Below are 17228 nucleotides of genomic sequence, written 5' to 3'. Positions count from 1 at the left end.
GCCAATGTACTTGCTGTATAATGAAAAGTGCAGTTGTTTTGTTGGCTTTTGTCTTTAATTCCAAATTAATTTTGCTAGACACATCTATTACCACAGACCAGCTCTGAGAGTAAACAGGGGCTTTAGGATTTCAGTCTGATCCCTCAAGCCCTTACTTGTTTGTCTACAATGCCTTTAACAGAAAACATGCCAAAACCACTATGCAAAACAGAAGTGTAGTAGGAGTATTCTCAGATTGTTATTTTTGCAGTTTTGGAGGCATTTCATTTTACTTAACAATTTGTGATGTGCTGTCAAAACAAGGCAAGAGAATTAACCTGGATTTCTCCTCCCCTCCTCTCCTGGCCTTGACTTCAGAGCCATTCAGTGAAGCAAAATAATGCAAGAATCTAGTATTTCATAGTATTTCAGCTCATAATATTTCAGTATTATGGTCCCCTGAGGTATAAACAAAACAAAAAATGAAATAAAGTCCAAATATGATGACTTACAGTGACCTGCTAACAATGAATAGGTTTATTGATATTATAACCTTACAGTTACATAGAGTCTGTCTATTGAGGCTGCAAATTAACCATGCAGTGAACAAGACCACCCACACTTTAGCTTTCTTCAGAGACTCCCTCTTCAGTCTGCTTCTCCTGGCAGAGATTATTGATTTGGACACCTCAAACAGCACATGTGAAGTACTTCCAGGGGTGGGTTGGCTCCAAAAGCAGCCCAGTGACTTTCATGTGATGTGAAACCCACGCTAACACTCTGTCCTAGATCCAGGTAACTGCATGAATAAGTGGTTCACATTTCCTTGCTTTTTTGCCATGTCCAGGGGCTACAGTGACCTGTACAGTCAGAGGACAGCAGCCTGAGAAAATCTCCCACACACTGTGCCTGCATTATGCCCATCACTGCTCTTAGGTCTGAGATGGTCCAGTAAATTCAGGGCAGCATGATGTGAATTCACCAGCAGTTTGGACCTGGGCCTGTGACCAGGTTTATAAACTCTCTTGAGCCCTGGAGCACTGGGGCTCTGCACTGAGAGTGCAGAAAAGCCCACATGCTCAGAGCAGGAGTCACAAATGTTTAGCAGAGCTTGCTGGCCTCAGCTGAGGGCAGGCAGCTCCTCCTGGACTGGCTGCATTTGCAGTTAATCTGGTAAATCAGCAAAACACTCCCTGAACTCACATTATTAAGGCTTTTCCATTATCAAGAACATCACAGCTTCCATCACTCCTGAGAGCAGAGCAATAGCTGTACTGCAGGGGAGCTGCACACTTCATTTTGGGCTTTTCTAACCCTGGTGCAGAGTCTCAGCAAATGAGCAACATCCTATCGTGAAAAGAGCAAGGAGGAATACATAAAGCAACTTTGTTAAATTAAGAAGAATTTTGAAAAAGTCACTAAGTACACAGGCTAGACTAGCAGAACAGAGCTAAAGTACCAGCTGCCAAGTCCTGGGCACTGTGTGATTCCCAAGTGGGTAACAGAGCTTTGTGTCTTTTACCACTGCTTGGTCTATTTTCTGTTCAATGCTTGCAGCTTCCATTAACATTAATGAGCCTGCATATGTGCCTTGAGGGTAAGAACATATTCCCTCTGTGGCTTCAAAACTTGTTTATAAATCCCTCCAAAAATCACATTGTGCTCATTGCTCTGCACAGAAAGCTATTATAACAGCTGCTATGTTCATTCCCTCTTTTCCCCTTGCCCTTGCTTATCTGAGGGAGGAGGAAACAGACCTGGGAAGATGAAGGGCTGAAGAAGGTGAAGCAGGGAAGTAAAGCAGCTCTGGAAGCAGCAGTCTGAAAACTGACTTGCTGCAGGGAGGGGCAAACTGAAGTCTCAGCAAAAGCAGAGAAAACCAAATCACAAAGCACTGAAAAACTACTCCCACCACTACCACCCAAAAAGCAAAGCCTTTGAAAGTCTCTAAGCTATTAAATACTGGAGAACAGACCAAAATCTTTGCCATGTCCTACCTGCTTGAATGCAGGTCAGTGGGAACGAGCTGCTGGGCAGAATCCTAACACAGTCAGGCCAGTGCTGCCCTCCACCCTTCCAATCCCTGGGGCAGCAAGGAGGCTGGGAGGGGAAGGGCAGAGCAAAGGGAAAGACAGACCAGGTTCCACTAGGAGCTGCATGGCTCTAACACTGCTGAAGGCACCACACCCATCCCCATGCCACCTGGACACACAGGGCACACATTTCTCTGGAGTCAGGCATGGCAGCTGAAAGCCAACTCCACCTCACTCTACTGACAACAAGGCCTGTGATTTCTGACTTTTCATCCTTTGACTTTCCCCTTCATCAGTGCCAGCCCTTCTCCCAGTGTGCACAGATTCAAGTTAAGCTCTCTCAAGCCTCACAGGCTACAAGGGATACAGTGCAGCATACAAACAATTATGGGTAAGACAGCACTGAGATCAAGAATCAGATTAGGGTATGTGGAGGAAAACATCTTGCTCTACACACAGCTCAACAGCAGCTCACATTGTACCCATACAGCTAATGTAAACCAAGCTGCAGCTTCTCACAGGGAAAAACTGTGCTCAAATTGTGCAGGCTGCAGGAAAGAGGAAATGAGCTGTAGAATATACAGTGCACAGTATGCAAGCACTGAGGCCTCTCAGCACAATGACCCACTGCATCTCAGACAGCACCTGGCTGAGGAGCCCCTGCCCAGGGAGGATGCCCTGGAGCTCAGGAGGCAGCACACCCTTGTTCTGCTCTGCCATGCTGCCCTTCCTGCTCCCAGGCCCCATCCCAGCACTGCAGCCACAGTGCCAAGTGGCCCAGGCTGCGAGGGAGCTGACTGCCAGAGCCATGGCACAAATCTGGTGCTCCCTGCACAGGGCTCTGACAGGCTGCACTGCAGGATGCTGCTCCCAGACCTGCCTCCCCACTCCTCTGCCACAGCTCCTGTCACAGGGTGCAGCAGCACTTGTTCCTCAAAGCCACATGCCTAAAACACTGCACTGTGCTGTGTCAGCAGGAGCATCTTAAACTGCCCACAGGTCAACCCACCAGAACCCATCTGTCAGTCCCTTTACACTGGTTAGGTCTGAATAGGGCTCATTAAAGACATTTCTTCCTTTGGTAGGCATGGATGAAAAGATCTGGGAATAAGATCTGGCTGTAAGGAATGACATGTCATGGTTACCACAGAGGACACTATTTCAAAGTTCAGGTTAAATGCATTATTCACTAAGGTAGGAAATAAAAGGAAAGCAGCTCTATGTAAAACCAGCAAAAGTGCTAAATCCCTTTAATCCAAACTCTGCTTAATGAGAGTAGCAAAAGTCCAAATTTACAATGAAGAGTCACCAGTGTAGCTGACAGAAAACTGGATTTATGAGAGACACCAACTGGACTGCAAGCCCAGTTACAGTTACTGTAATTACTTTTCTCCTGAGAAAAATGTTCCTTACAAGCTGTCCACCCTTAGAAATTGCTGAGCTCACTGCAAGGGGCTTAGAAGGCAGCAGCAAGAAGGATATCTTCTTTCCCAAGACACTTGGAAGGAAAACACTAAACAAATTGAGTGGGTTCAAGAGGTGGGTCTCCTGCAGGTATTTTCTCACTTCTGAGGTAAATTTTCCTTTGGCTCTGGCAGCAGCAGAATTACAACCATGAATAGCATTGTGAAAATGCTATGCTGAGTTTTAACTGGTATCTGTGTGCACATTTGTATGTACAAGAAAGTATATAGAACCTGCTTTCTCATTACACATGTGTATTATGCAGACATAAATTTTATAATCAAATTATATATTTTATGTGTATTTTTATATAATGTAGTACTCCATATGACTAAGCAGAATTTTAACAAAAAATAACTTTCAAAATGCAGTTTACTTATATATTTTCATTTTTATTTGCACTGCAGCAGATCTGTAAACCTTTCCTGTAGACATGCAGTGATCATATCAAAAAACACTGCTTGAGGCTGGTTACATCAGCCAATTATACTGTTTTATTGCTTCCTTTTTCTGTGAGATTGGGCACTGAAAACAAATCAATTAATTATATTCCTGCATTTTTGCAATAAAGAGCCTTTCAGGATGAAGATTAGATATGCCTTCTATGCTGAAATGTTATTTTAAATTACCCTTTTCAGTTCACTTCTCACTTCCAATGTGTGATGCATGGGGCACAGCTCCATTTGTTTGCTGTTCCTACCAGAGTTTGAAAACCCTGAAGAAAAGACAACCCACATTTTTAAAAAACATTTTCTAGAAATCTGTCAGAGAGGAGAAATGCATTGGGTGGAAGGCGTTCAGTGGGTGCATATGAGAGGCAGCCAGGAGAGTAAAAAATGGAATATTCAAGTACAGGAAGGGACACAAAGTGTGGAAACACAGCAACAAAGCTAAAGTCAAGGAGAAGGATGCCTTCAGGGTAGAGAGGGCTCTTCCAGGCAGAGCCAAGGTAGGCTGGGATGAACAAAACAAACTCAGGGCTGCTGCACAAGACAGGGCCAATGTGTGTCACTGCAACTTCAGGGAAGATTCTCACACTCCCACAAATATGGAAGCCAGAGCACTTATAGGATAAGTGCACAGAACCAGTGGGGGTGTTACTGCTGCTATTTGTGCTTCAGGAGGAAAAGGTCCTTCAAGCTCATGACCAAATTTATTCTGCCCCTTCTGCAGTGCAGTCAGACATATTCAAACCAACCTAATGTTATGGCAGATATTATGATGGGATAATATTCAATATTTGATGAAGAAAAGAGTTTCAAAGTAACTATCTGTTACTGCTTTTATTTGTATAAAGAGGATCACTATCAAAAAGCAAAAAGTAAATATGTTTAATAAAAACGAGCGATGAGGCTGTCCCTGGTTGTCTAGAAAATGTAGCAAATTCCTTTTCAAAGTAGCCACTAGGTCAGAAAATAGACATTATAGTCTGAATTATTCTGCACAGCCATAAAAAAAAAAAAACTGTGCTGGGATCAATTTTGTGACAAATCCTTTGTAGAGATTCCGTGGTAGTTGATGGACAAACAAGAGTGTTTTTCATCATTATTTCCCATAGTTCCTGGAAAAGGCTGTAGCCATTCAGCCTGCAAATATCACAAGTACATGCAAATGTGTGAGACACATGCATATACAAATATTTGGGTACAGCATAGACAACAGTGACTGAAAGTTAAACCTGCCTGTTCTTGGACCTGAGCTTTAAAAGACATCCAAAAGAAAACATGAATACTCTATCTTACAGAATTTCTCACATGAAATTGGGAAGAGGCAGACTTACAAAATCTCAAATTCAAAGTTTGCTACTAGAATGAGAATCGCTACATAGGTAAAAACATAAGTAATGACCTACAAAAAACAAGACTGGTAGAATCAGAGTTTCACAGGATTCTCTGAGCAAAATTTCATATACTAAATTTGCTGGGAATTTTAGAGCAACAATAATAATTTCATATTCAGTGACAAAGCTTGTCTAATGTTTGTATCAATCAATACTACAGGTAATGAACTTTGGCTTCCATCTGTTCTGCTCCTCTTTAGAGGTTCTCATCAATGTATGACCATAGTTATATAACATTCCTATAGTTATAAACATTTCCTATATTAGCTAAATTACTGTGAAAATTCATCAGAATAAAAGTTACCTTGGAGTGCACATCTGATAACAAAGCCTCTCCTAGTGAGAGTAAAACATCTTAGAAATCCAGTCCGTTCATCTAAACACCATGTTGTACCACCCTTGAGTATATCTGTGCTAAAAAATTGACTGCTCCCTTATAAAAAACCCAATCCAAACCAAAAAACCTACAATCTGGTGTTTCTATGTATTAAACTCTTTAGTGAAACCCCAGTATACATAGAAGCAGGGTAGGCATTCTGAACACACGAAAACAACTAAGAATAAAGGGTTCTGTCAATAGAAAACCTCCAGGAACTTCTTCATTTTAGCCTGAAAGTGCCCATTGCTGCTCTACTTGCAAAGCAGGAGAATGAGCATAATACATGTCATAAATTAAACATGAGAGAGATTCTTAAGGTTCCATGAAGGCATTTATTCACACTGAAAAGTAACATTTAGGTATTATCTTTTATGCTGGTGATGGAGTATTACTCATTCATCAGTTCTTTCCTGAGATCTTGCTATGAATATTCAGCTCTTGATGACAATAATGAGAATCCAAGGTGCTCTGCAATACTTGGACTCTGGTATGGCACCACTGTCATGCAGAGGAACCAGAGTGAACAAGGCTGCAGTACCACACATGCCACTCATAACTCATGTGATAGGATAGATCAAGCTCAATCTGCACGGAGTGGAGGAGGAAAAGCGTCTTTGGGAACAGAAATGTCAACCAAGTTTGAACTTTGAAATCTGTCAGAAGGGACATGACTGCATATTCCTTTCTTGGACTCAAATTTCAGATGGCAGAAGAAGATGAGGGAAAGGAAACAAAATTTTCAGAACTGTCCGGAATGACAATAATGCTGAAGAAAATCTAGTTCTGTGAGGACAAAAGCTTCCTAAGGGGTCTGTCATGATATCTGTGAGGCTGGCAAAATACTTGGATGTATTTCAATTATCCTTGTTATTATTGCTACTTCAAATCTGTCAAGCTCCCTTGGTTCTCAGCAAATGAGGAAAAGGGCTGGGATATGGATGTAAACAGATTCCATTCCTAAGCATCCTAGAGATGGTGCTGAGGTCAGCTATTCTGAACAGCTCCATGTACTGTGTGACTCAATCCACACTTGCAGGAATAGTCATTAAAGAAATTAAAAAACATTAAAACCTTTCCTACTACCCTGTCTGCAAAACAAACTTCATCTAGTCTTGGTGATTCTGGTTGGACAGATTCAGGGAAAAAGAGTGCTAAGAGACATGTTAAAGAATTATAAAAATACTTTAAATGTTATATTTTTAAAAAAAGGTTTTGAGTAATGTAAGAGCTCCTGCCTTTCACTTGAGAGCATATCAGACCAAGGTTGTGCCTCTTTTGATACTAAACTAAAATTTGAAAGACTTCCTGATAAGAAAATTTAAATATCAAAATTAAATGGTTTCTGTGTAGGCTTTGGTCCAGTAAAATTGTGGAAAAGTGCTTTTGTTAAGGACAGTTACTTAATGTTTGCATTTGTCATGTTAGCCTGCATGGAGTTGATGTCATGGTTGCTGAATAAGACAAGATATGGAAGTAATGAAAAATGTCATATGCACACAACTACCAAGAGCATAAATAAATCCACAGCTTTGCTCAGCACTTGTGTTCAACTTCACAATCATAGACATATGTGCCACCACGATTTACACATTCATTGGCATCTTTGTTATCATCAATAACTTCTTTTTCATCAGATTTGCTTAAATGGGGTAATAGCATGAATGTAGCTAACAAGTATTTCTGGCCAAGCACCAAGCAAAGGGATACCCACTAGGAGGACAACGTGCTGCATCAGATGTTAAACTGATATATAACCCAGCAGTGGGAGACACCAGCACTGATCAAACCATTTGTCCTTATGGGTTCCTTCCTACAGTTCACACTGTGAAGCAGAGTCATCCTGATCTCTCTAGGAGAGAGTACAGCTGGTCCTACTGCTGCACAGAATGTATTTACAGCATGGAATAAAGGAAGGAGATGACCCCTACAGTGTTAGCTCATCTTTAGCAGTGCAGAGTAAGGAAGCAATGTCTTCACTAAAACTATTTGTTAATTCTCTGGCTGAAATGCAACTGGGAGGAATGGGAAGAGAAAATGTAGACTCAGACACAAACAGAAGCTTTGGGCTATCCATTATATCATCCTGGCTAAAATTTTTACTGTTGGATGATATTTCCTTGCTGTGGAGTTTCAGGGCCAGGAAGTATTCTTTTTATTAATTTCTGTTCTTCATTCCTTTTTTGAGGAGAGCCCTTTCCAGAGCTGTGGTTTGCACCATTCTAAAGGTATGGTCAGTGGTCCTTGGCTGGTGGGCCGATAACTTTGGCCTACATTCTGACTGAAAGCAATCTCTTCCCCCTTCACTTAGAATAAGCTCAGCTCATTCTCCAGTGTACATCCAGACCATGTAAGTAGTGCAGTTCTGTGACAAATGTCAAAACCAAAACTATCCAGAACAGTTGGATAGTTGGTCCAACATTTAGACATGAGCGGTCTAGGATACCTGTGTTGGCACTGTTACACAAATAGGGAAACATACAGGTAATTCTTAAATGCAACAGGATGATCTTAAGACTGGTTCATCAACTCCCTTTTTCTCAAAGAATTTCAGTGTTTACCTTCAGTCCTGTCTGGTAGTTTCCCACTTTTGCTTGTTGTTCCAGTGTTGACAGTTTCAGACGAGGTGCTCAGTTTGGTGTTGGGGTCTCGCTTCGGTTTTGGAGGCGGCTGCTTTCGAGAGCTGCTGCTTTCATCATCAGTTCCTCCAACTGAATGAAGAGACTGGGATCTGACAGTGAAGCCACTGGAGCAGGGGTGTGGCAGTCTGTCCTGAGGAGCAGGCATTGTCATAAATCCCATGCGGAAATGTTTCCCCACGTAGCTGCCTTCATTTCCTCTTGCTACTTCTCCACCTATGCTGTAAGAGAAAATACAAATATAAGCAAAAGGTCCTCCTTTGCCTGAATCATGTCTGGAACCAGAGTCTCAGTTCTGCCTGTGACAAGCAGATTATGTTTTTGAATTTGAAAACAAGAATTGCTCTTCTCTGGAAAGAAGATGACTACTAGAAAAGTCTAGTTTTCAATATAAGCTGCCAGTAACTGAGATATAGATACACTGCTAAGCACTCAGAATTTTACAAAAAGAAATCAAGACAAGCTTTTGTCATGTTTCATAGTATTGTAACTAGAAATTTTCTACAGAACAAATTTCAAACATTGAAAGTCAGAACTGAGTTTTCAGGAAAACAGGAGACTGTAAGTAGGGCAAAGAATAACACTTTAGAAATACAACAGGGGGTATTGATCCACACCCCCTGACACTCATCTTTGACTACAGATGCTCATGTAGCTTGGGAAACAAGGCTCATAGCATCCAATCAATCTTTTCCCTTGAGACTAAAGAATGGTAGAGAAGAAATATTCTAAAAATTACTTGGCTATAGGAAATGCAACATCACATCAAATCCCCATAAATCTGCAACACAAGCAGCTTCAGACTAGTAAATTACAAATGTAGGAGATGAAAAGGCCATGGACACCAGGTGGGACACCAGGAAGAAAATAACCTCCAGCCATTTAGAAACACAGGTAAAGAGGAAGGAAAGTTCAGTTGAAACAAGTGCTACCATACCAATCACTGCATTTTTCTGTGGGTGGCTTGACTGAGAACTTGATATTATTCCTGTTCCACTCATGCTTATCAGTTCTGAAAAACAGCTCTTACTGGTGTTTATACTGCAAACCAACAGCACATTTCAATTCAAGCAAGTCAGTGACTATGCAAAGAAACTCAGCAACACACACAGGTCAATGTGGGCCTGTTTGCAAGGAGGTTTGAAATGGTACCACTGTGGGCACACAGAAATGTCAGCACAAGAACTGTGAAGCATCAGAAATTAGCTCCTGTTTCCCCTTCACACAGAGTAAAGCTCTGAGTGGGGTAAGTGCTTCTCTGAAAATTTCTTACTTGATGTTGCCTTGGTCTGGTGAAGTTTGTATGGTGCTGGAATACATTTCCTTCTTAAAAAGAGAAGAACATTTCTCAAAAGTGTGAAGAGTAAGCAAGGCCACCTCATTTCCACCCCATCTTCACTGTAGGTAAAACACAAGTTGCATTGAATTGTCCTAAAGGTTTCAGACTGGCAATGAGCAATATACAGCCTTGTGCATGATAAAGCAGAACTTTTGTTTGCTTATTACTCTCCCTGCATTCTTATCCCATTTCCTCTCCAAGTGGAGATGTCCACTTTCAAAACTGGTTAACAACAGAACTAACAGGTCTAACTGACCATGTGCCACTTTCCAGGGGCACTGACACCTACCCACATATGTAAATGTGTGCACACATGCCTGCCACACGTGTTCACACACTGGTCCATGCTCACAGCCAAGTTGTTACTAAATCCTAATTGGCATCAATTCCAAAGGGATTTGCAGCCAGAAAGATCAAGAGGTAGAACTCATTAATTTGAATATTTCTAAAAAACCTGTAGTTAGTTTGAATGATTAACTATGCCTCTACTAATATTTCATAAATTGTTCTGAAAATAGTATAATCTTCTGACACTGGACTACAGAAAGAGCCTGTCATATTATTTAAAGAAGATTACTATCCAAACATGATGAAGAATGCAGGTGGGGAGTCTGCTTCCTTTCTTAAGTCTATTGGATAATCATGTTTAGCAAAGAAAATTTCAGTTTGCCATGTCTCCAATGCTACAATTCTTAACAGTTTACATTATTTAATTACTGCATTTACTTCACTGCTGTATGAAGGTGTTTGAACCATCCACTATAAGCCAGGTTCTTATGGCAAGCTGGATGGACTTGCACAAATCCCCCTGAGGTGATATATTTCACCCTTTTCCTAAGAATACACAGAACTGCATTTATATGTAGCAGGACGGGTTTTCTGCCAAACTGCTGCATCTTGTATTCCAGAAATTAAAACTTACAAAATGTACTCCTGGTGTCTAAATGCACTGTATCATTAAACAATTAAATCAAATCCTTCTCCCCTGCTTGATTTTTCATTCTTTACTTAATTTCAACATAGATGAAACCCTCACCTGCTTCCTACACTTTCTCCAGAGCAAAGAGCCTACAGCCAGGTGAGAGAGAGGTTGTGGGTACAGATGGGAACAGAACTTGCTGCTGTGCAGCATCACAGCTGGAATAGATCTGGTCTCGCTTTCCTATATCCTCTGCTCAGCTACCAGGCAAAACCAGCACAGCACCATTTCCCTGTTTTCAGCCACATTTAAAGGAGTCTTTGGATGCAGGAGCTAACACTCAGCTGCTGGATAAGCTCTGTAAACCAAAAGCTGAAGAAGATTACTCTCCAATCTTTGGTCCTGGGCCCTAGTCACTGACCAGGATCACAACAGACTTAGGTTTGTTTCCTCCACTGGTAGCAATTCCCAGTATAGGGCAGTGTGTGTCTCCCAGCTGGGTCTGACCAGCTCACACCAGCACAACACACAGTGGGATGCCAAGTTCACACCTCAGCAATGCAGACCAAAATCCCCTGTGTGTAAAGAGAAAGGAATAAATCCAGACTCACACCAAGAGCACAAAATCAAAAGCAGGATGGCAGATTTCAAATGTGGCATCCCCTGCCCTCAGGTAGCAGCATCCTGAAGGTCCATTTAGACTTGTGCAATGCACAGTCTTGCTGTTGTTACATCATGAACCCAGACAGAATGAAAGGATTTATTTATATACTCCTCCTGCTCACAGCCACAGGAATTGGCTGGGGCTAGCATGTGTCCCACTTCAGCACAACAAGCTGACAAAGGTTTACACATAACTTGCTGTGCAGCAATGACTACAAAGACAGTGAGAGAGAAAGGAGCTGTGTAGGTCTCACTCCATTATTTCTGACAGGTAAGACTGTGCTCCTCATTGTACTGATAATGAGTTCTATCTCATTTCAAAACTGTATTATGTGAGTTGCTGCCAGTATTATATAGTTTATTAATATATATGGAAATGCAGATTTGGATTATTCCTCTGGGAAGTTTCAATTTGAACTTGGCCAGATCAAATGCTTCTCTGACAAAGAATTACAGCATTAAATAGCTGTTAAAAATGCAAGACATTTGTCTGCAAAGAGAGCCATGATTATATAACAACAAAATGAATCACATGATTGCTCACGTTAAAAACATCAAAGCTGACTTGGTGCTGAAAATGCACTTCAGTGTTTGCCCAGGTCTGGTGACTGATGCTGCCATGGGTGAAGAAAAGGGCAATGCCAAGTGTCAGACACCTTTAAGAAGATTGTTGTGAACCATCTCTCCCTTCAGAGCCACGTTACAGCTCCAACCCCACCTCAGCAGGCCCATGCAGACCATCGAGTGCTACCAGGTTACACTCTCTCCTTGGGGGCACTGCAAGGGAAGCAAGATCCCATCCCTCTCCCTCTCCCACACAGTGATGGAATTAAATCACTACAGCAAATACCAAAACAGTCAGATCTGTCTTAAACCAGTTACGGCAGATTTCAGCTTTCATATCTAAAATATGAACAAGAGATCTGACTGATGGATCCAATGAGTCTCATTACAGCTCCATACAGGTTTTGTCTGCCAGCTGAGTTTTTTGAGGTCAGAGCTGAGCTAGCATTAAACCACACCAGCCTGGCTGCTCCTACAGCCTGCTGGCATGTAGGCTGTGGTCATGGCAGGGCTGCACACTTCACAGCTCACTTCTGGTGCTCTGCCTGCTCTTTTCCACAGGGCAGATCCTGGAGTACTGATGTAACTGCAGCAGAGAATAATGGAAGAACATCTTTGAAGAACTACAGAGGAGAAAGTCTTTTATATTACTAATTTCACTACATATCACAAGAGTGAGAGTTACAGAGGAAGACTAAACATTAGAAATGAACACAGAAAGTACTCTAAATGCAAACAGCATGGGGAAGGTCATGTCCACCTTGCTTTGCCATGAGTCATAATGTGCCTGCTGACTCTGAACATTTTTTCAAGTTGTTAAGTTAGAAAACTATGGCAAATAAATTTTCATCACATTGATGAAAAATATATGGCAAACAAAAAGTATGCAGAAGCTGCCTGCATCAATCAGTGTGGTCTTTTTAGTTTGCATTGTTCCTATTTAATATTGCAAAGAACAATTTTAATTTGCTGTGCTGTTTCATTACTTGGTCCAGATAGAAACTGAATTAATTCCTGGAAAAAAATTAATAGTTGTATGAAAACTTTTGTTTACTTAGTGTCACTGTTTAACTATAAACAAAATAGAATTGAATTCCTCAGTGCAGCTGTAAGGAGTAGAAATCTTGGACTGAGACCATGAAGTCAGAATACCCTGGAGATAGATTTTCTTCCTAGCTATCTATCAACTCTTGTTCTTGGTTTTCATGCAAAAATTCTCCTATCAGTTTAAATTTACACTGCATTATTTTCATCCCTCAGGCACTAAGAACCCCTTCATAGTTCTCCTCATCTTTGCATGGTTTCCTTTTTTCTTCCTGTGCTGCTTTACATTGGATTTTCTGCTTTTTTGGCACAAGTTCAAAAAGGGAGCTACACCTGATTATAAGATTTGACCTCCAGAACAGGAGGAAGAGGGATTTGCTCTGCTGGGGATGTGTCATCTTTGAAGGTATTTTAATTTCTTTGCTGTGATACATTCCAGTCAGGGACCACAGAAGGTCACCATCCTTCTAAGTGTTGGCATTCCAGGTAGCCAAGAGAAACCATTTCAAGAGCAGCTGCTCGCTCCTCTTGTACTTGAAGAAGATTGACCACAGATGCTGGTTCATTTGCTGGCAGAACCTGAGCTGGGAGTCTCTGCAGGCTCCTCTGAGGAATGGGGAGAGCTGGAGTTCCAGGGCAGTGAAGCACGTGGATAGCCAGGCTCCTTCCCTCCGGGGAGCTGCAAGCCCACGCTGAGCTAATCCCCCCTGACACACTTCTAATCCACCAGGGAAGCCATCTGAGTCAGAGACAGAAGTCACTAAAAAATTAACTGTTATCATAGGAAGAATTTTCTGCAGAAATGACTAATCATCAGCAAAACAAAAGGAATAAAAATACCTAACTCAAGGATCCTGTACAAGCTGGCTTGACTGTGCAAACAACAGTTTATCCCATGGTGTATTTATATTTTCTGGGTTAAGACAGTAGCTACTGCTGTTTTAACCATTTCCTTGCTCTTACAGCAGAGAACACCCAGCTGTGCCCTGCTCATATCAAATGTTCTGCATATGAAGGGCTGAAATGGCTTTGAAATGTCTATTCCCCATCAGAATAAATTATGCACACATGTACTAAGGATGACACATTTTACTTTATATCTGAGAAGCACTTTCAAGATTAGCATAAATTATATTTGTAAATTAGAGGTTGGATGCCAAAACAACAGAAGATATACTATTTTTATCCCCCTAAACATGATTTCAACAGACCATGAAATGTAATACTGAAGAAATAAGGACAGGATCAATCATAGACAATCATGGATACAGGAACTACACTGTAGGTATGGTTTTGCACAAATCTATACCATTTTTATTACAAAAATTAAACATGCAAATTACACACATTTATCTCTATTTTTTTAAAAACACTTGAGAGTTCCTCCTTCTTATTCCCAAAGAACATACACACTTTTTTTTGCATTACTTTTCTGAACTACTCAAACGACTCACTATGATCTCAAATCAAGATCCAGAGGGTAATAATGCCATCCTTTTAGATATAGGCTAAAGCATAAATGAGTTGTGACAAAGGTCAGATTTAGAGCCATTTTGTGCACCTGGAGGACTGCCTAAAATGAGCAGCCAATATGTCTATGCACATCAAATTTCTTCCCTCTACCGTATGCCTCTGCTTTGAGGTAGGAGATCAGGTGCTACTTAAGAAGTCAGGCCTCTCAGGATATACAGAATACATTAGTGCTACAAAATAAAATTTATTCTTTTATCCCACTTGTCAAACCCACAGGCCCAGGGTTTGATCCTGCAGACATGCAATGACAATCCTGCTCTGAGTACCCAAATAATTGCACTGAAACACCCAAGGAAGCTTTGTGGAAATTGCTTGTGCCTCATGAATCTCTTGTAAGCAACACCAGTCACAGATGTGTATCCACTGCCTATTTTGACACTGGGTTATTTCTTTAAGCCCTTTGTGCTCTTCTTGACAATCTGCCATCCCCAACAGGACTCACAGAAGATTCTCCAGAAGAAACTGAACTGCCACACCACGTTGTGGCTGCACTGTAAGATTAACTGAATCCCTGGGGAGCAACCAAAAGACAGCTGTAATCCCTCTGAGTGCACAATGGGTAATAAAAGCAAAACTAACCAAGACTGCCCACAGCAGGTTTTCCATATGATGCCAGAAAATCTGATTTCAAATGATGATCTGGTATGCTCGGCAGTGAACTATTTTATAATGCTAGACATTGAAAATTCTAGCAATAGTTGGAATTTCAGGGAAAAAGGAGGTAAAAAAAAGCAAAATCAAAACATGCCCAAAACACTTTATGAGAAATTCTGATAAATTTAAAACTTTGTTTGCTATTTTCAGAACAAATTTAACACAAGCTAGACAGCTTGGAAAAGAGTAACTGAGGAGTAAGGACCTTTCTGATCCACGGAGAGCTCAACAAAATTGTTTCATGAGTCTGAACAGAAGTGCAGGTACTAGTTCTATTTTCCACTGGCACTGCTGCTATTTATAGCAGACTGTCTCTTAAACCAGGGACTAAGGATGCCTGCATTGGGCTGAGCATCCCCAAAGGCCTGGCACTGCTCTCCTCAGCAGGACCAACTGTCCCTGCTGTACCTGGGCTACAGGGACCCCAGGGCTGCAGCCCACCTGTGCTTGGTGACCAGCTGATGCACAGGGGCACATCTGTGGGCTGTGAATGCACAGCACTGGAGAGGCTGGAGTGAAAAATGCTCTGCTGTTATATGGATACAGTTATTTTTAATTTTGCACTGGGGGATGCACAGCTAAAAGCCAGCAAATGAAAGCTCATATGTTCAGAGTCACCTAGAATTAGACATGGAGCATATGCAATGTTTAAACTGAGTGCAAATGCATGTTCACATTAATGGAGTGGGGTTTTGCATCCTGTCAAAAACAGGTGGAGCTCGACCAAGGCTGTGTTTTTATCACATTCACTGGAAAGCCACATGGCTCAGACTCCATTCTGCCTGAGCAACTGCAGCTAAGTAAATATTTCAATGAGATACGGGAATAAATTAACATGCAAAATAATTCTTGGGCATTTCTGGAAAAAAAAATGCTTCTTCGGTTTTGACTCAAAGTTTCAATGGAAAAAAGAAATCTTTACAGAGTAAAAAACCCTTTTTGTGGATCAGATGTTGTGAAAAGTTAAAAGCTGAAGAAATTAATGAAATGAGGTGAAACTCTAAGACAGAGGCCTGTAAACCAAGTGCTCTGTGTGGGCTGAGATGTTACACTGGGTCTAGCTTTTCCCAGTTTAGGCTTATTTCAAACACTGGTTGTACAGATGCTCTTCTCAGTCCCCAAAGCAAACATGACACTACTTTTTTTTAAAAACCAAGCTTAAATTGAATTGACAAGGAAATTATAGTTTTTGAATATGCTTCCTATGGTATCCAGTTCCAAAGAGAAAGGACTCAAATACTTTTTAATCCTGAGTGGCAGTGAACAGGAAGAGCAGCATTTCAGTTTGGAGGAAAATTCCTGACAAATTGCATTCTAACATGACCCATAGAAAAACATACCGATTACTTTTTTACACATCTGGTGACCTGAAGGTCTAGTTATTCACATTATTCTTCTGGTAATATTTTCATTCACAATTTGCAGTTCAAAATACATTCTCTGAGCTGATCTGCCTCTTCATTTCCTTTTCTAAGTGCCCTGTGAGTAGGTAAGAAGGGGAGAAGCACTTCCTGGCATGCTGGGAGAAGGTCTCAGTGGCATAGTTACAGCAGGGATGTGACAGGGACAGTTTTCTGCAACAGCCATCACTCCAGTTCTGTTATATTCTTATGGGGCAATTTTGCATCCAGACATCTCAGCACATGACAAAATTTGGAAGTTTACATTCTCTTGAACAGGCATTTGTCTGAATATCTTGGGTACAATTTTAGGCACTGCTTTCTTTGACATTCAGGGTCAGCTGGTAGTTACTAAGGAAACATCTGCCCATTAGCAATTTAAATAGGACTAAATCAAATTTAACCTACAAATTGTATATTAAAATTTTCATTTTAGGGGAATGCACAGTAAAAGTTTTTATAAACAGTGCAAGGTTTATTTGGGTATTTTTTCCACTTACAAGGACTCTGGGTCCTGGACTGGTCTTTGTACAGAAAACAAACAAAAAAACCCCATTTTACTGCAGTTTACCCAACCTAGCTACATAAATGTTCTGCTGGATACATCACTCTGCTGTCAGGTTGTGAAACCCAAAGAAGTCTTCAGCAGAAATTCCGTTTTTACCTAGAAGAGCCCTGCCTGGGCCCATCACCTTGACTTTACAGCTAGAATTACTACCCTTGTGCTATTAGGTATCACCATATCTCTGTTCCTTCTGATGTCTGAAGAAAAGGTTTCAGC

General features: G+C 41.2%; 1 protein-coding gene across 5 annotated transcripts in view; it reads right to left on the bottom strand.

Moving 5' to 3' along the window:
• The window catches only part of NYAP2 (neuronal tyrosine-phosphorylated phosphoinositide-3-kinase adaptor 2), a 135790-nt gene that overhangs the window by 65506 nt on the left and 53056 nt on the right, over positions 1–17228 (bottom strand). For all 5 annotated transcript variants that reach the window (XM_077183873.1, XM_054639691.2, XM_077183871.1 and 2 more), the window contains one exon: positions 8254–8552. In XM_077183873.1, coding sequence (XP_077039988.1) covers positions 8254–8552 — 299 coding nt within the window. The remainder of the gene's footprint in view (positions 1–8253; positions 8553–17228) is intronic.

This window comes from Agelaius phoeniceus, chromosome 10 (genome assembly GCF_051311805.1).
Source record: "Agelaius phoeniceus isolate bAgePho1 chromosome 10, bAgePho1.hap1, whole genome shotgun sequence".
NCBI classification, from domain to species: domain Eukaryota; kingdom Metazoa; phylum Chordata; class Aves; order Passeriformes; family Icteridae; genus Agelaius; species Agelaius phoeniceus.
The sequence above is the reverse complement of the archived record's forward strand: the minus strand, read 5'-3'. Positions and strand labels throughout refer to the sequence as shown.